Genomic DNA, 20,605 nt, shown 5'->3' on the forward strand with positions numbered 1-20,605 from the left:
GCTGATGTTTAGGTGTCCCATCATCACTTCAGTGGAGCTCAAGTGACTTTGTTTTTGTTCAGTAAATATGTTAGGCTCTTCAGTACCGTAGGAAGCCATAGACCCTGCAAATGGCACGTGCAGCAGTTCTGAAAACATCCAGTGCAGCCTATAGAGTGCCCCATGTTGGGAAAGGGCGCGAGCACAGATATGCTGTGCATGTGCCAAAAACCTTGCAGTTAGTCACATTGTGAAGGCAAATAACTGCTGTTGACATTTGCACCAGGAGTGTGCAAATAGCATACATTCATCCGCAAGGAGGAAACCCCATTGGAAATAGCTGAAGGATATTGTTTGAATCACTATTTCATGAGATGGTCACATCACTAACAAGGCCACTTTTCATTGCCCATCCTTAAATCCCCTCAAATTGAGTGGCTTCCATATCCATTTCAGAGGGTCAACCACATAACTGTGGGTCTGGAATCATATTTAGACCAGACTAGGCAGATTTCTTTCCCTAAAAATCTTTGGCAACAGACTTGCAGCTAAGGTGATTTAGATAAACCTCGTTTATCAAAACATTACTGCAAAAACAGTGGAGCGTTTTTGGAGTGCTGCAAGGAGTTCATAGATTAGCCAGCAAATGTTGCTACAACCTCACAGGGACCACAGAGGATTCGGTAAACTGCCCTCACAAACGCTGCAGCAGATATGGGGCCTCCAGTTATAGAGGCACTTGGATCTATAACAAGCCACAGGGAAAAGGCTGGGAAAAGGGGACATTCTGTGGAAAGGCTGGAGGAGAAAGAGAAGGCACCGAGGAGCCATCTGAAAAACTTTCATTCCAAACGAGCTATTCTTGAATGCACCCTATTCAGTCTCAGGTTTCCTGAGAAAATCTATTCACCACCAGCTCCTAACTGTATTCACCTTCTCTTTCATCTGCAGCATCCCAACACAATTTTCTCATGTTCAAATTCATCCACGGGAAGTCATCAACAATAAAATAAAAAGGTCCATCATATCTTTGTCCAATGACATAGCAATTGTGAAAACAATTGCCCCATAACAATTGTGAGAAGATGCTTTTTTGTTGGCAAATGGGACTAGATTAGTTTAGGATAGCTGGTCGGCATGGACGAGTTGGACTGAAGGTTACTGTTTCTGTGCTGTACATCTCTATGATTCTATGCTCCTTTACAAGGAAGCCTTTCTGTAAATAACATTAACTTAAGATCATACAACAATGACAAAGACTAAAATGGCAAAATTTTGGACGTTGACTTGAGGATGGCTGGCATACTCGTCAGAAGTCGCTGGCAAGTATCTCTTAAATTAAAATCCTATAAATTGAATGCCTATGACAAAATAAATCATCTTGGTTAGTCAGTCAAATAGGCTGTCTGTCATGTGTACCATTGGTGATGTTCTGCAGCTTCTCACCATCCCTCCTTCAAAAAGACTTTTCAAACCTGAGACCATTACCATCTAGAATAATAAAGGCAGCAGATGGACAGGAATATCACCACCTGAAAGTCATAGAACATCTTAACTTGGGAACTATATTGTCATTCATCCATTGTGAATGGAACTCTGCCTCATAGGAAATAGAATATAGAACAGTACAGCCCTTCGCCCCTTGAGGTTGTGCCGACCTTTTATCCTACTCTAAGAACAAACTAATCTACATATCCTTCATTGTAGAATCATCCATATGACTATCCAAAAGTCATTTTAATGTATCTGACTCTACTATCACTGCTGGTAGTACATTCCACACACCCACTACTCTCTGTGTAAAAGATCCACCTCTGATATCTCCCGTAAACCTTCCTCCAAGCTCCTTAAAATTATGCCCCCTTGAGATAGCCATTTTCACCCTGGGAAAAAGACTCTGGCTATCCATTCTACCTTTGCCTCTCATCATCTCGTACACCTCTATCAAGTCATGTTTCATCCCTCTTCACTCCAATAAGAAAAGCCATAGCTGCGTCAATCTTTCTTCATAAGACATGCCCTCCAGTCCAGGCAGCATCCTGGTAAACCTCCTCCGCATTCTCTCTAAAGCTTCCACATCCTTCCTAAAATGAGGTGACCAGAACCGAACACAATATTCCAAGTGTGGCCTAACCAGGGCTTTACAGAGCTACGTCATAAGCTCGCGGCTCAATCTCCCGCTAATGAAATCCAACACACCATACGCCTTCTTAACAACCCTAACAACTTGGGTGTCAACTTTGAAATGTGCCATCTTGCCAACTTTGAAATGAAATCTGCCATCCGTGCCTGGGGGTCTGACCTACAAGTGACTCGTTTCCCACAGCAATGTGGTTGACTCTCAATTGCCATCTTAGCAACTGGGGATAGGCGATGAATGTAGGCTTCAGCCAGCACTGCCCACATCCTAAGAATTATTTTTTTTAAAGAGGAAAAATGAAAGGAATAAGATAACTGAAGAGAACATGGTAATTTATTCTGAGGTGCCAGATCAGTGAGCCAATTTTTGTTTGATTCATGCAGAAAAGGTTCCTCCTAATGAGATATTTAAAGCTAAAGCAAAGTTAGTTGCTCAGGTTTTGAAGAGCGCTTAGACAATACAAATATCATAATGAATCTTCGGTGGACAAAGTAATCCTGAGAGTTTTTGACCACAAATCCATGGCGGAATATATCAAATGACATGAATACCACATTTCTGTACAGCGATAAAATTCAGGTGGAAGTGTTTCAAAAACACCTAAGGAGGCAAGCAATCAAGAAGGGGAACTATGAAAACTAAACAAATGTATTTATGGCCTAAATGATGTCCTGAGGTATTTTTCAGTGTGATCTGCTTTGTTGAAAATCCTGAAATGTCCTAAAATGAAATTTCAGCCTTTTTTATGATGCACATTATTGATTTCTTATGGCTGAAATTATGCAATTTGAGAGATGTGCTACATTACAATGACACTAGAGTTTTAAATTGTAAGTCAAGCTTTAGGGCTTTTGAGATATTGAGCAGATTTGAACTTTGAATCAGTCATTCTACCTTAAGAACATTACTACTGTCTGAATCAATTCATGCCAGGTCATCACAGAAAGGTTAAGTCACAACTAAAGAAGCAACATAGCTAACGCGAAACTGAATTGGCCAGTTGAATTGGTTAGGCAAAAGTGAGGACAGCAGATGTTGGAAACCAGAGTTTAGATCAGAGTGGTGCTGGAAAAGCACAGCAGGTCAGGCAGCATCCGAGGAGCAGGAAAATCGATGTTTCGGACAAAGGCCCTTCATCAGGAATAGAGGCAGGAAGCCACCAGAGTGGAGAGATAAATTGGCGGGGGGAGCAAGGGAGAAAGTAGCAAAGAGTACAATGGGCGAATGGGGGTGGGGATGGAGGTGATAGGTCAGAGGGGAGGGTGGAGCAGATAGGTGGGAAGGGAGATTGGCAGGTAGGACAGGTCATGTGGACGGTGCTGAGCTGGAAGGTTGGAACTGAGGTAAGGTGGGGGAGAGGAAATGAGGAAACTGGTGAAATCCACATTGATGCCTTGGGGCTGAAGTGTTTCGTGGCGGAAGATGAGGTGGTGAGGGAGAGATTGCAATTTCCCTTCTCACGTGGTTGAAAATGCCCTCTAACGCATCTCATTCACATCACACCCCTCCGCCCTCAAACCCCACCCCTCCAACCGTAACAAGGACAGAACCTCCCCGGTCCTCACCTTCCACTCTACCAACCTTTGCATTAACCATATCATCCGACAACATTTCCACCACTTCCAAATGGACCCCACCACCAGGGATATATTTCCCTCCCCACCCCTTTCCGCTTTCTGCAAAGATCGTTCCCTCCGTGACTGCCTGGTCAGGTCCACGCCCCCCAACAACCCACCCTCCGTTCCTGGCACCCTCCCCTGCCACCACAGGAATTGCAAAAACTGCACCCACACCTCCTCCCTCCCTCCATCCATCCAATGCCCCAAAGGAGCCTTCCACATCCATCAAAGTTTCACCTGCACATCTACCAATGTCATTTATTGTATCCGTTGCTCCCGATGTGGTCTCCTTTACACTGGGGAGACTGGACGCCTCCTCGCAGAGCACTTCAGGGAACATCTCCAGGACACCCGCCCCATGGCCCAACTTCACCGCCCCATGGCCCAACATTTCAACTCCCCCTCCCACTCTGCCGAGGACATGCAGGTCCTGGGTCTCCTTCACCGCCACTTTAGTGAGGAAAAATTGAAAACGTTACCCTTCAGTCTGGGAAACTAAGAAAATAAAAAAAGAGTTGTTAAAAGTATTTTAGCTGTGAAACATAGGTTCTTGTGGGAGCAGTTATAATGGGATTATATGTCAAATACTTCAAGGGAATTTCTATATGAGGGTGTATTGAAAGCAATTTGCTCATTCGGTACTGGAGATCATTGCTTCCTGTGGCATACTGCACATTCGAAAAATAAGTGCAAGTGAATAAGATTAAGGATAGGTTTTGCTGGAGTGAAATTGATGTTTGCAAAATAGGAAATCTAGAGATGAAATGGCTTGATGCAATCAATTAACATACATTAATTATCTGGTTGCTTTGTGAGAAGGGATGTTTGTACCAAGACATTACTGGTGATCCGAGAAGAGAAGTATCTTGTGATGCAACCTTTTATACATAGAGAAAATGGATAATCTTTTTATTCTTTCTTCAATTTGTTTTGAAATACTGTTGTGAGCATTAACTGTTAAATTTCATTTGAAGAAAAGGAGAAAAGTCAGTTGTATTTATTAAGGTTAAAGTTAAATTGGCGAGGGACAATTGTTATTTAGCACATATAAAAAGAGATATTTATTGAAAAGACTGGTGAGTAAATGAAAGTGAAATAGGATTCATATCTGATCTCCTTCACCAAATGGCTTTTAGAAGTTTAACTAATTGTTCCATCACATTGGAGACAGGTTTTTATTCATCGTTCATTCACAGGATGTGGACTGGCTAGGCCAACATTTATTGACCATCCCTAATTGTCCACGGGGCAGTTAGGTTAATGGGTGGCTGAGGGTCTGCAGTCACATGTAGGCCACATCAGGTAAGGATGACAGCTTCCTTTCCTAAGGGACATAAGTGAACCAAATGGGTTTTTCCCAATGATCAGCAAAGGTTTCATGGTCATCTGTAGATTCTTAATTCCACTTATGTTTTATTCAATTCAAATTCCACTAAGCTGAGTTCAACTGAACTGAATCCCACCATTTGCAGTGGGAGAATTTGAACCCTGGTCCTCAGAATATTAGCAGAGTTTCTCAGTTAATAGTCTAGCAACAATACCACTGAGCCTTTGCCTTCCCTTGCCTTTTTATTAATCTACAATTAGCTTACCGACTAGTATTCAAAGTATCAGAGGCATGAAGTCTTTTGCTTCAAGCCCTCTCTTGTGGCTGTTTTGTAGTCACAATTTTCTTTCACTTAATTTTATATAAACTGCTATTTTGACTGTCACTTCAATGTCTCCTATGACTATCAGCATACTAGCTCTTTCATGTACAATCAGAGAAGGTAAAATATTCAAATGTGCAGAAAAAATTGAACTAATCATCGTCTCCTATTGGGCAAGAGCAATGCAGGCCAAGACAGAAAGTAATTTAGGATTTCTGTCAAAAGAGCAATTGATAGGGATTATACCTTCAAACCAGTTAAAGCAATTTCATTGAAAGAAAAGGTTGTGTTAATGTAGTTATCGATCTACAACTTGTTGATCTATTTCATCCATCTTTGCATGATGCCTCTCACAGAATCCACTGAAAGTCCTAAAACTTGTCATTAGCCACTTCCCCTCTATTACCAGTCAGAAACTTAGCTGGTGCATCAAGTCCTGTCCTTATCAAATTCTCCATGACTTCATCTGCAATCAACCTGTGCTCCTTGTCATTTATTACTGTAGGAAGGCTAAACTCTCTCTCTAAGAGACATTTTGAATCCACCAACAGCACATGGACTGCGGTGGTTCAAGAAGGGTGCATACTACCACCTTCTCAAGGGCAATTATGGATGGGCAATAATCTAGCCAGCAATGTCCACGTCCCACAAGAGAACAAAAAAATGCACTTGGCGTATCTATAAAGCTTTAATCAAAGTATTTCTGTCTTTGTTTTATACAATTGTGGCAACAACGTTAATGAAGTCACATGCCAACAGAAGGTTACAATAGGGTGTAGCAACGTCCTCTGATATTTATTACAAATTTCATATTCTGTACTCATCTTGCTCACAAGCCTTATACATTCCTCAACAATGACAGGATTCTTTAACACAATTGCAAATTTTTGATACGATGGCTGAGTCGATTTTCTGTGCAGCTTGAAACAATTTGTTTTTTTCTCTTTGATTTTAATACTCTCAGCTATTAGTACTTCTACAACATTCTGATAATAAACATCAAATTTGGTTAGGGGGATATACTAACACCTTAACTGGATAAACTACAGGTCCACTAACTTTGTGGAAACATTTGCTTTATCATACTCCACGTCCAGGGCTATTAGCACATTTTTCATGGAAGGCTAACTTAACAGGAAAAGTCTCTCTCTGGACACTGCATCAGAACTAATAAAGTGGCTTAGTTCATTTATTTTGCATGAATTCCCCACTCTTTTTAATTCCCTTCAATGTGTTAACCTCTCTGAATATAAAACAAGTGGAATTTTTACAATACCCATCTTCACATCGATCTTCACTGCGGTCTGAACCTTGATATTTTTAGCTAATCTGTTCCACATTTTGCTGATATGCAAGCCAATATCAAACTCTCTATAATTAATCCAAAAAGAATACAGTCGCCATTAGATTCAATCTTTTTGTAACTAGTATAGCCCCTTCATAATGACCATCATCATTGTCTCCAGCCTCCAGATTCTCGGTGTCTTGCTTTTCTGTTTTGGGAAGTTAATCACATGATAATATTTTGAGTCACATCTAAAGCAATTGTTAACTGTTCCCTGTGCATCCCTGGACTTCATTCTCTAGTATTGCCATCATCTGCTGTGATACTGCGAACTGCTCAAAGTGCTCTCATTCTCATCCCTTCTGTCTGTAACTGCTCCTTTGCAAGTATCTGAATGATCTCAAAAGATTGCAATCTTGAAGTGTCCCATCCTCTTTGCCATTGAGGAATGTTCCATTTGTGCGATTAAGGTTACTATAAGTGATTGCATCCCTGGAATTGTTTTTGAGACTAGTATATCTGCTCCAAAAAGGAAATTATTTTTCAGGAGTAAAGGCATAATGAAGACACAGAACTTGCCCATACGCAACATGTTTGCATAATATGGCAATTTAACTGTGCACTCTGAATAAGGAATCTCTAAACTGAACTTCTGCAAACCTTTACACAATTTACTAAAATCAGAGGTATTTTTGTTCATGGGAATGGTTATCTTCAGAAATCTAGGCATCAAATAGATTATCTCCCTGGCAAATTCCACCCATATTTCTGATAATTATCAGCCATGAATCGAATAAAAGATCCAGACTTTTCTCAGTAGCCAGCTTACAAAATGCTTTTCTTTGGATTTTGTCAGAGGGTGACAAGCCATGGGTATACCTTGTTTCCTCATTAGTTTTGAGGCTTTTGCTCTGACATTTCAATTTTTCCTGAAGGTCATCTGAGACAATATCCTATACAACACAGATTCCTGATGAAGGGCTCTTGCTTGAAACGTCGGTTCTCCTGCTCCTGGGATGCTGCCTGACCTGCTGTGCTTTTCAGCACCACCCTCTCAACTCTGACCTTCAGCAACTGCAGTCCGCACTTTCTCATAGAAAGTATGGTCAGCTGAGTTTGCATATTTAGCCCGCAGCGTGGCAAGTACAGTATTGGACACTAATCTGACCATTCAATCAAGACTGAATAAAGTAAATTGTTTCTTCAACATTAAAGAAAGCCTAACTATCCTCTAACCATCAATGTATGCCAACCATGAAGTGACTAAGCTTGTTTTAAAAAATAAAAATGTTGACCACATGAATAAAAGAAACCAATGAATTATATGATATTTACAAGTGAAATTTAATTTTGGGAAAAAAACACCCAGGTCACCTTTGTGCTGTGCTTAAACTTCATGCAATGGTTCAAGAATTTTCAGTTCCACTTCCAGGAATGACATATCACAAGTAAAATTCCCCATGTCGGGTAGGTTTTTGCATTCCAGTTAGGGACATGTATCATGAAGACTCCCAAACGCAACTGTAGTCCAATGATAAAGCATACATCTAAAGTAATTTCTGGAATGCAAATGTTTTGATTTGACAGAAGTTGTATTTGCCAACCAAGTAACAGCAACAACTGTGGATAGCTTTCCACTTGGTTCTCTTTCACTTCAGTTTTGCCAGGTTTCCTTGAAGCTACCTTCAGCCATATGTTGCCTGTAATTCAGCACTGTTGTCCAAGTTTGGACCAAGGCAGTAATGAGTCTTGGAGCTGAATGGTCCAGAAGGAACCCAAACTGAGCATCCATGAGTGGACTCTTGCTGAGTAAATGATTTCTGCCTTTGCTCAAATCAAACATTGATAAGATTCTACCCTTCAAGAATAATTCAATAAATGTATAGCAAAAAGAACCAGCATTAGGCCTTCTTTTTGTACCCCAGCGTTTCAATGAACAATGAGCTGGAAAAATTGATTCTAAATAGTAATGCAGCCCATTTCTTGCAAATATTTCCAAATGTTGTGAGTAGGAGATTTGTTTGTTTGGTTCGAGAGGTTTTGGGGGTGTGTGGTAACCAGAGCTACACATCTGAGAGGATGCTAGTTGTAGATGGGACACAGACAGGATGTAGTTAATCTATCAGGGAGGTTTTTCATGTGATGAAACAAAGGGATCGGTTCAAGGGTCAGAAATAAGAGTGATGAACTTTGAGCATGGATCAGTACTTGGGACAATGATGTTGACAATAACGGAGACATGGGTTTCACAGGGGCAGGAATTGTTGCTAGATGTTCCAGGGTTTAGAACATTTAAAAAGAACAGGGAGGGGGGAGAAAGAGGAGGGGGTGTAGCATTGCTAATCAGAGAGTGCGTTACAGCTACAGAAATGAAGGTTGTCGAGGAAGGTTTGTCTACTGAGTCAGTATGGGTGGAAGTTAGGAACAGCAAGGGAGCAGCCACCTCATTGGAGGCCTTCTACAGACCCCCTAATAACAGGAGAGTGATTGAAGAACTCATAGGCCAGCAGATTTTGGGAAAATGCAGATGTAGCAGGGTTGTTGTTATGGGTGACTTCAGCTTTCCCAATATTGATTGGAACCTGCTCAGTGCAGATGGCTTGGATGGAGCAGTTTTTGTCAGTTGTGATCAGGAGGGTTTTGTTATTCACAATGGCTGATGAGGGGAGAGGACATTTTGGATTTGGTGCTCAGTAATGAGCCAGGACCAGTGTCAGATCTTGTGGTGGGACATCACTTTGGTGACAATGACCATAACTGCCTCACATTTACCATAGCCATGGAGAGGGAAAGGAGCAGTTACCATGGGAAGATATTTAATTGGGGAAAGGGAAATTATGACAGGATTTGGGAAGTAGAGATTGGGAGCAATTGTTCCACAGAAAGGGCACAACAGACATGTGGAAACTGTTTAAGGAGCAGTTGTTGCAAGTGATGCACAAATTTGTTCCTCTGAGACAGGTAAGAAGGTGCAAGATTAAGGAGGCTAGGGTGACGAGAACAGAGGAGGTTCTCATCAAAAGGAAGACGACAGCTTATGTAAGGGGGAAGAAACAAGGTTCTAGCACAACTTTAGAGGATTACAGGATTGCTAGAAAGGAGCTCAAAAATGGACTGAGGAGAGCCAGGACAGGGGCATGAAAAAGGCTTGGCAGGAAGGATTAGGGAGAACCCATAGACATTTTACTCATATGTGAGGAATAAGAGAATGATCAGGGAGAAAGTTGGGCTGGTCAGGGATAGCATAGGTAACTGGTGCATGGAGTCTGAGCAGATAGGGGAAGCCCTAAATGAGTTTTTTGCTTCGGTTTTCACTAAGGAAAGAGATCTTGTTGTTAATGAGAACTTTGAGGAGCTGGGATACAGGCCTGAACAGATTGAGACTGTGGAGGTTGATGTGCTGGAAATTTTGGCTAATATTTCGATTGATAAGTCCCTAGGGCTAGACAAGATTTATCCTAGGCTGCTCCGGGAAGTGAAAAAGGGGGTTGCTAAGCCACTGGTGAAAATCTTTGCTTCCTCACACTCCACGGGAGTTGCACCAGAGGATTGGAGGGAGGCAAATATTATTCTTCTTTTCAAGAAAGATAATAGGGAAATCCCTGGCAATTACAGACCAGTCAGTCTTACGTCTGTAGTCAGCAAGGTTTTGGAAAGAATTCTGAGGAATAGGATTTATGACTACTTGGAAAAGCATACAGTGATTAAAAGCAACCAGCATGGCTTTGTGAGGGGCAGGTCATGCCTCACAAATCTTATGGAGTTCTTTGAGGAGGTGATGAGACAGGTTGATGAAGGTTGGGAGTGGATGTGGTGTATATGGACTTCAGCAAAGCATTTGATAAGATTTTCCATAGTAGGCTCATTCATAAAGTCAGGAAGTATGGGATACAGGGAGATTTGGCTGTCTGGATTCAACTGGAAAGATTCTGGTTGGCTGACAGAAGGCAGAGAGTGGTTGTAGATGGAAAGTATTCTGCCTGGAGGTTAGTGGTGTCCCGCAGGGCTCTGTTCTTGGGCCTCTGCTTTTTGTAGCTGTTATAAATGACTTGGATGAGGAGGTTGAGGGGTGGGTTAGTAAACTTGCCGATGACACAAAAGGTTGGACGTACTGTTGATAGTATTGAGGGCTTTTGCAGGTTGCAACGCGACATAGACAGGATGCAGAGCTGGGCTGAGAAATAGCAAATGGAGTATAACCTGGATAAATGCAAAGTGATGCATTTTGGAAGGTCAAACTTGAATGCTGAATATAGGATTAAAGACAGGATTCTTGGCAGTGTGGAGGAACAGCGGGACCTTGGTATTCAAGTGCATAGATCCCTCAAAGTTGCCACCCAAGTGGATAGGGCTGTGACGAAAGCATATGGTGTTTTGGCTTTCATTAACAGGTGGATTGATTTTAAGAGCTGCATAGTTTTGCTACAGCTCTACAATATTCCAGACCACATTTGGAATATTGTGTCCAGTTCTGGTTGGCTTATTCTCGGAAAGATGTGGATGCTTTGGAGAGGGTGCAAAGGAGGTTTACCAGAATGCTGCCTGGACTGGAGGGCTTGTCTTATGAGGAGAAGTTGACTAAGCTCAGACTTTTCTCTCTGCAGAGAAGGAGGAAGAGAGGTGACCTGATCGAGGTGCACAAGGTGATGAGATGCATGGATAGAGTCAATAGTCAGAGACTTTTCCCCAGGGCAGGATTGATTGGCACGAGGGGTCATAGTTTTAAGGTGTTCGAAGGAAGGTATAGAGAAGACGTCAGAGGTTGGTTCTTTATGCAGAGCGTTGTGAATGCATGGATTGCATTGTCAGCGGTGGTGGTGGATGCAGCGTCATTGGGGCTATTTAAGTGACTGCCGGATATGTACATGGACAGCAGTGAATTGAGGGGTGCTTTATTTTAGATTAGGATTAATCTTCGGCACAACATTGTGGGCTGAAGGGCCTGTTCTGTGCTGTACTTTTCTATATTCTATAAGGGTTCTTTAACTGGTACTGCAGCTCTGAAACATTTTCCTTCAGTGGTTTGCTCATGCAATCGATGTTTTTCTTGTGAGAATCTACTAACAATTAGGAGGGGCTACCAAATTCACACGGAATGATTCACAAATAAATCCAACCCTGACCTCAGAAGCAATCAGAAATAAAAAAAAACTTTGGGCCTTAAGTGCTGTGAACATCACAATCTGAAAATGAGGTACACACTAAACTGGATTGAGTGTACACTGGGATCAGCGGAGTACCCGAATTTTATAGGTATATTGAATGACAGAACAGAGTAAGAAAGCTGCCAACTTGTGGTGAGATGTGGGAATACCACCGGGGAAATATTCAAGCTTGATATTCTAGAACTGGTTCTTGTCCCACTAAAAATACACTGTTCTCAAGGTTCCTCATTCCTATCTCAGCATCACTTATAAAATTGCACTTATGTAATTCAACAACTTTCTCACAGGACATCAAGTCTACGGAACTCCTATTCTGTCTTAGTTGATCTTTCTTCTCAGAGTTAAAGGATTTAAAACCCAACCTTTCTGGCACGTAAAGGGGGCAGTTTCACTCCTGCTTTCCTCAGTCAGAACCAAGTCCTGTCTTATGGTCCTTCACATTGCTTTCTCTCTTTCAATTTGCTTAGCTGTGCTTACCCAAGTCTATCTTCTTCTGTCTTGCGTAGATTCAGATCTCGTTGAACAACATGCAAGACATGTTGGGCCTCGTCTTCTGTGAGTTTTGACAAATCCAGATTCTTTGCCATATTCTAAGTATTCCCTTCACCTTAATACTCTCAGTTGTGCCCCGTTCCAGTAGGCAGAGTGCAGAAATCTGTATAAACATATATTTCAAATATTTTCATGGACTTGCAACTAGACATACCCTGGTCACACTGTTTCAAACCATTAGCATAGGAAAGGACTTTTAGGAACAGGAAATGATTTTTCACTCAAAATGGCCATTACTTTTTCAGTGATTCATTCATCTTCTCCCTATATCCTTTAACACTTTGACTCATTGAAGACATATTTGTTTATGTTTCCTGGTTCAAATACATACCCTGGTGGATTATTACAAATCTGAACTAATGTTTGATAAACAAAAACACTTCTTTTAAACCTAATTTTTACTTTTCAAATTTGTCTATCTCAGTTCTTCATCAGAGTACATAATTTGGTTGGATCAATGTAGGTGTTCATGATCCTGAACATTGATCATCGTCAAGTCTTATCATTTTCAAGCCTAAAGATGTGCAGGTTAGGTGGATAGGCCATGCTAAATTGCCAATAGTGTCCAGGATTGTGCAGGTTAGGCAGATTAGCCATGGGAAATGAGGGGTTACTGGGATAGGCTGGGATGGTGAGTTGTGGTTAGATTCTCTTTGGAGGATAGTTGCAGACTCAAGGGCCAAATGGCTTCTGTCTGCAATGTAGGGATTCCATGAAAATAAAGTTAATGTTTCAAATTTTTATCAGAATTCTGACAACAGAACTATCTGTGTAATTTGTCCCTTTAACATCTCAAGAACAATAATATTCTTCAACCCATTAGCTGACTGGAGACAGAATATTATCAATAGCTTTTTCTTTCTTTCTTTCTCGGTTTAAAATGCTTTAGGAGCCCCTTTTAGCAACAACTATGCATGTTACTGGGGGAGTCAATGCCAGAACCTCATATTTTGCAAATACAATTTATGGCAGAGAATCTCATCTGTTGTAAGCACATCTCAGGAAACCATTAAAATTAACGGGTGGAGAATTTTGTAGAGGGCCTCAGAATTTCCTGATCAATACTTCAGGCAGGCGAGGGTCCCCACAGAAAGCATGTATTTGGGAAAACAAAACCTCTATAGGTTATAAGAGAGTTTAAGACATTTCTTTTGCTGAGAGAGTTTTTGCAGAATGACTATACAATCATGATTCAGAATGATCTCATTAGCATTCATCCAGTTCCTATCTGCTATCGCCTTGTGTAAACCAATCAGTGCAAAAACACTGGCTTCCACAAGCTGAAAATCACATCAAATATTTAAAATTTCACTGCTTCAGTACTAAAGGATGGAGATGAGTTAATTGATACTTTGTAGTTTTTCTACACTGTAACTAATTTTATAAAGTATTAAGAGACATTTTAATCTGAAAGACATGATACAAATACAAGTATTATTTACTGATCAACTTTAGCACAGTGAGGAAAAGCATATGTCTAGCATGTGACAAAATTGATTTAAAGGAGCTCTTTATTAGTAAACCGCAGCAGATGTCTTGCAACTCACAGAAATCCTTGCCAGGATAACTTTTATTTTTAATTTTTAATGTTATTTACAGCAAATTCTAATTTTTCAATAAATAATATTACTCAAAGCACTTACATTAGATAACTTGGTTGATTGTTCTAATTCTTAAATGGCCACATCAGAGAAACATAGGAGCAGTTAAATCCATCTGAAACAGAAGTTTGAAAACAAATTAAACATAATTTTTTTAGTCATACCAATACATTTTATACTCAGTGCTCTTATTACTGTTCATTTAAAATCCCTTTCTCTAGCCCTCTCACATTCTCCTTGTCCAAGATTGTGGCTTACACTGCAATATCTTTATGGGGCAAAGTGAAGAGGCAGCATCAAAGAACTCCCACAACTGATACAAAGATTGTATTCATGCTACAGGCGTTGCTAAGCACCTCTGTCTAGCTATCTCACCAGCTGAGCTAACCAACCCCATCCAGCCATTTCATGCTGTTATTTCATACCTAGCTCTTTCATTCCTGCTTATTTTCTACTCATCTAACCAATTCACAAGTCATTTCATATGAAACTGGTTTTATTTTATGCAATGCCCACAACATGTTTGTGAGGGGCTCTAACAAATGAATCAAGAGGGACCATTTCTACTTGACATATGTTGAACACCAGTGGACAACTGGGACAAAGCTATATTCCACTGGCAATCCTATAAATCCTCGAACCCTAATCCTCTGAAAACTCAAAGCAGTCATTTGAGAAAATTATCAGAGCCAGAAATGAAACCACTCATTAAACTGATCTTCACTATCTGATGCCAATAACAAATAAGTTATCAGATACTCAATATGGCTTCTGAAGACGTTGTTTTGGCTTAACAACATGATTGGACTTTCTTAAGAGGTTGCAATGTTGGTGGAGGAGGGCAACTTGATTGATATTGCCTGTCTAGATTTTCAGAAACAAATACACAGGCAGGAGGCTAGGAGAACACAGCAAGCCAGGCAGCATCAGGAGGTGGAGAAGTCGACGTTTCGTGACTAACCCTTCTTCAGGACTGGGAGTGGGTGTGGGGGGGGGGGAGCTGCAGATAAAAGGGGATGTTGGGGGCAGGGTGGTGAAGTGGGGATAGGTGAAGACAGGTATAAGGTATGACCTGGTTAGTCAATAGGAGAAATGAATCCGGTTGGTGGTTGGGAGCAGTGGAAAGGATGGGGAGGGGATGGAAAGGGATTCGGGGGATGGGGAGGGAGGTTATTTGAAATTGGGAGAACTCAATATTGAGTCCTACGGGCTGTCGGCAAAAATGAGAAATGCAGATGCTGATGATTAGAGTTGAACGTGTGTTGCTGGAAAAGCACAGCAGGTCAGGCAGCATCCAAGAAGCAGGAGAGTCGATGTTTTGGGCAAAAGCCCTTTATCAGGAATGAGGCTGGGAGCCTTGAGGGTGGAGAGATAAATGGGAGGAGGAGGCGCGGGGGGGGGGTGGGGAAGGTAGCTGAGAGTGCAATAGCTGGTTGGAGGTGGGCGTAATGGTGATATGTCAGAGGAGAGGGTGGAGCGGATAGGTGGGAAGGAAGATGGACAGGTAGGACAGGTCATGAAGGTTGGAACTGGGATAATGTGAGGGGAAGGGAAATGAGGATACTGGTGAAATCCACATTGATGCCATGGAGTTGGAGGGTCCCAAGGCAGAAGATGAGGCATTCTTCCTCCAGGCGTCAGGTGGTTAGGAAGTGGCGATGGAGGAGGCCCAGGACCTGCATTTCCTCGGCAAATTGGGAGGGGGAGTTGAAGTGTTCGGCCACTGGGCAGTGGGGTTGACTGGTTTGGGTGTCCCGGAGATGTTCTCTGAAGTGCTCTAGGAGTAGGCATCCTGTCGCCACAATGTACTGGAGACTGCATTGGGAGCGACGGATACAGTAAAGGACATGTCTGGAAGTGCAGGTGGAACTTTGATGGATGTGGAAGGCGCCTTTGTGGCCTTGTGTGGAGATGAGGGGGAGGTGTGGGCGCAGGTTTTGCAATTCCTGTGGTGACAGGGGAAGGTGGGTGGCTGGAGGGGTGCGGACTTGTTGAGGTAGTCGCAGAGGGACAGTCTTCCTATGGCTGTAGACTGCCCAGGCGGAAGATGAGGTGTTGTTCCTCCAATTTACAGTATGATTCGTTTGGCAATGGAGGAGGCCAAGGGTGGTCATGTTGGAAAGGGAGTGGTTGGGGGAGCTAAGTGGCTAGTGACTGGGAGATCCAGTTGGCCCCTGTAGACCTGGCTGCGATGCTCGGTGAACCTTCAGAAAGACTTTGGTAAGGTACCTCACATAAACATCCAGTTTGTCTCTCCTCAATTGATAGATGATATCGATATTTTGATATAGGTAGAGAGGAGAGATAATGAAACAATATTCAGTTCAAAACATGTTAGATACTAACATGGATTTTTTTTAACGGAGTGTATCTGTCTACAGACAGATCCAGCAGGGCTGGTGGATAATATGATGAACACATGGGGCACAGATTTATTTCAAATCTAGACTTCTCTCCTGATTCTTTCTCAAGTGTGGGAGATTTCTGAGCTAGAGTCCTCCATCTTTCACCCAGGTTTCTCAACAAATAGTTGTTCCAAAATGATACACTGAGATTTCATATCTACTCCACATACCTATCTTCTAGTTCATAATACTCCTCACACATTTAATGTTTTCCCTTTTATTCCAAAGACGTGAGTCATGTGGAGTATATGAATTACAACAATTATCCATGACTTTGCCTTTTTTAACCTATGAGTCTAATTAATGTGTTCAACAAGCTATGTGCTAAAGGGGCAGGGTCACACATGATATCCACACCTAGTTCTTTTTCACTCAGATGTGACCCTATATAAATAAAAACTAGCCTCCTTCCTTCAATAGCTTTTAATATCAGCACAGCAATGAAAAAGGCCTAGAAGCTGCTTCATTAAACAGAGTAAAGGGCTTTGTTATTAATTATTTTAATTAAATGTACATATTCATGTTTGTATGGACCCTCAGATTCACATTTAAAATCTTTGATATTATAATATATGGTATAAGAACAGCTTCTTTCCTGTGGTTATTAGATCTTTCATACATTAGCATTGGTCTTTCTCTGCACCCTCTCATGGCTGTAACACTATATTCTGCATTCTGTTCTATTACCCTGACGTACATATGTAAGGTATGATTTATCTGGCTGGCAGGCAACACAATAGTTTTCACCGTATCTCACTCCATGTGACAATAATAAATCAAATGGAATCTGAATTTTGACTTAGAAACCCATATTGAGTTCCACACCTTTAAACTGTAAGCATTTCTTCCCTTTCTTTTAGCTTGTTATCATGTCCTCCCTACCCCATCCTACTTCCAATTCTTTCGAATCTGGCAGGAGACACACCATTGTTCTGCTATTCTCACATTCTGAACACTTAAACTGAACTATCTTTTCCTCACCCATTACCCCCAACAATCATCCCCTCCCCTGACTTAAACTACCGCATTAATGCTGGCCCCTCCACACTTCATTGAGCTCTCGATTTGAAACGCTAGCTTGTTCTCTCTCCATGGATGCTGCCTGACGCATTGTGATCTCCAGCATTTGTTATTTTCAGGAAGGGAGTTAATTTAGTTCTCTGACCAACTTTTATTTATCAGTCAGCATCAGAAAAAGAGATCACCTGGCCATTATTACATTGCTGTTCGTGGGAGCTTACCGTGTATTCCTTTTCAACAGCAAGTGCACTTCAAAAGTTCTTTCTTGATTGTATAGTGCTTTGGGACATCCTGAGGTCATGAAAGTTGCAGGAAAAAGGCAAGTTTTTTTTAAGCATGTTAGTTACATGACCGTGTAATCTGCCTCTTGGCTCAGACTGATGCAGATGTGAGATCACCTCACTCCCCATTACTGAGACAAGAGCAGCAACATTTAGAGGAGAGATTATCACACCTTTCAAAAAGAACATACCACCAGGGCAGATACAGTCACCCTTGGAGATCCTCCCACCAGACTGGATAGGATAACATAGCGCTAGGGACCTGGGTTCGATTCCACCCTCTGGCGACTACCAGTGTGGAGTTTGCACATTCTCCCCATGTCTGCGTGGGTTTCCTCCCACAGTCCAAAGATGTGCAGGTTAGGTAGATTGGCCAGGCTAAATTGCCAATAGTGTCCAGGGATTTGTTGGTTAGATGCATTCGCCATGGGAAATGTAGCACTACAGGAATAGGGTAGGGGGATGGGTCTGAGTGGGATGCTCTTCTGAAGGTCGGTGTGTACTCGTTGGGCCGAAGGTAATGTTTCCACGCAGTAGCAATTCTATATACTGGGTAGTCAGCACGTGACTTGTGGACAGAGGGAGCCAAGAAAGGTAGCTGTGGCCAATGTCTTCAGGATAAAAGATGAAGTCTTTTTGGGCACAAATGCAGGTTATTAAGACTCACAAGCAAGCTCACTCTTACTTAGACCAGCAGCAACATAGTTCCTCCCAATGGGTGAGCGGATCAAGGAAGAGAGGACACAGATTTAACGTGACTGGCAAAAGTAGCAATGGTGACATGAGGAAAAGCATTTTTATGCAGTGAGTAGTTAGTGCATTCCAAATCCCATCTGCAAGTCTGCTGGGAGCAGATCCAATTGCGGTTTTCAAAATACAATTGGATAATTATCTGAAGAGAGAAAAAAAAAATTGCAGGAGCAAAGAAAATGCAGAAGAATAAAACTAGGCAAGTTGCCAGCATAGATACGACAGGCCAAGTGATCCCCTTCTGTGCTAAGACCATTCTACATTTCTATGATTAGACTGAGGTCTTATCTCCCCTTTTCGGTGAAAGTAAAAGAATCCACAGCATTACTTCCGGAGTAGAAGAGTTATCCCAATATCCTGACAAATACCAACATTAATTATCGCCACAGACAGATTATTTCATTATTTATCGGAGTCTCCTGTATAAGAATTGGTTGCAAAGTTCCACATACTAGAACAGTGATTACAATGTAAAAGGACCATACTTGCTGTGAAGAGCTTTGGGACAACCTGATTCTGTGAAACATGTTTTATAACCACTCTCCCTTTACCCTCTTTCACAACAGGCCCTGGAGTTGGACTGTGTTTTGTGAGTTTAGTGTAAGCTGTCTGAAGCACAGCACTTTTTTTATATCACGGTTCAGAACCTTCAGTTTTAATTTGCTTTGATACATTATTTAAATCGATGAGCATCTTTTTTAATAAAATAAAGTTTCAACATTAAAAACTGCCCCAGATTAAAAGCTTCAACCCACAACATGCGGCCAAAGGGCAGGCTCTCAATGACTCGTAATTCCCTAACTATTGTAATAACACGTTCCAAACATCTGCAACAAATGACAAACAATAAATTAAGTCAGAATGTAGAAAAACAGTTCCCAGTTTTTGACAATGACGCAGACACCACTGTGACCATCGTAACATGCATCCAAATATCTTTCCTAATAGCAGTGTGGGACACCCATATGTCCGCTATCTGCTTTTTAACCTGTGTGTCAACTATCCAAGGTTTCTCAAGAAAAAGTAACATTTTCCACATGGACAAAAGATTATGGATAGGACTTTGTTTTTGAAGTGGAATCGATTGAGCAGACCTTTAGTGAGCTAGATCTAATGCAGGATGAGATTCCTACTAGGAAAAGTATGGCTAAGTAAAGTTTGGGGATGATAAAGATGTATAAAAAGGTTTTAACAATAGATGGATTGAAAGAGGTGACAGTCTGGAGGTCAAAGCAGCATTTGTTTTACAAGTGAAGGACTACAAGCTCAAAGCCATGGCTGACATGATAAGGGTGCCAAAGTTGGTAGAGCAGTAACAGTCCAGGATGGAGACATAAATGGAGGTCACTGATGGGAACAAAGATGATGCATTGGTCTTCTCATGTTTATCTGACAGAGGTTAAGATCAGATGTTCCTTAAGCAGTCTGACAGCTGCAGTGTAAGGACTGAGAGAGGTAGTGGAGTGTACACTTCAATAATTACTCCATATCTACCAAGGCATAGTGAGTTCACATGGAGGGGATCAAGACCAATTTTTGAGGAGTATGGAGATGATGAAAGTGATTCATCACTAAACAGACCTAACTGGGATATACAGCACAAAAATAAGCCATTCTGCCCAACAAAACTACACTTGTTATGCTTCACTTGAGCCTGCTCTCATCCTTCTTAATCAAAATGTATCACTGTAATCCTCTACTCCCTCCTTTCTCACATGCTTGTCTTCCATCCCTTCAAATGTATCTTTATCATTAGCTTTGATCACTTACTGTGCTACTAAGATCTACATTCTCACTGATTATTAGGTAAAGAAGTCTCTCCCTGATTCCTTTTTGGATTTCTTATTATCTTGTATTTATGACCTTCTTCCTTTGTATTACCAAATCTTTTAAAAGTGTCACGACAGACTCAGGCTCTTTTTTAAAAAACAGAGAGATCCATCCTTTCCTAATGTATATCCCTATGCCTTTGTGGTGTCATTCTTGTAAATCTTCTCTGCAGCCTCCCTAGTATCTTAGTTCTCTTTACAATAAAATGAGCAGAACTCCAATGGTTTTAAATATGATCTAACTACTATCTGACAGAGGGTTAGCCTAAGTTCCCTACCTTTCCAGAGTGAAAGAATTGGAAAGTAATATAGTGCTTGTTTTGTTTTTAT

The 20,605-nt window shown here is 41.5% G+C and overlaps 1 protein-coding gene across 9 annotated transcripts in view; it reads right to left on the bottom strand.

Annotated features, from left to right (window-relative positions):
• Positions 1-20,605, bottom strand: part of mlphb (melanophilin b) — a 179,761-nt gene that overhangs the window by 82,079 nt on the left and 77,077 nt on the right. For all 9 annotated transcript variants that reach the window (XM_087988757.1, XM_087988758.1, XM_087988756.1 and 6 more), the window contains 2 exons: positions 14,033-14,105; positions 12,315-12,492 (listed from right to left, as the gene is read on the bottom strand). In XM_087988757.1, the coding sequence (XP_087844883.1) occupies positions 12,315-12,424 (110 nt within the window). In that variant the 5' untranslated portion in view covers positions 12,425-12,492; positions 14,033-14,105. The remainder of the gene's footprint in view (positions 1-12,314; positions 12,493-14,032; positions 14,106-20,605) is intronic.

The sequence above is a fragment of the Chiloscyllium plagiosum genome, unplaced genomic scaffold (genome assembly GCF_037043375.1).
Source record: "Chiloscyllium plagiosum isolate Xiang-an unplaced genomic scaffold, Cpla_swu_hap1 HiC_scaffold_7, whole genome shotgun sequence".
Taxonomy (NCBI): Eukaryota; Metazoa; Chordata; class Chondrichthyes; order Orectolobiformes; family Hemiscylliidae; genus Chiloscyllium; species Chiloscyllium plagiosum.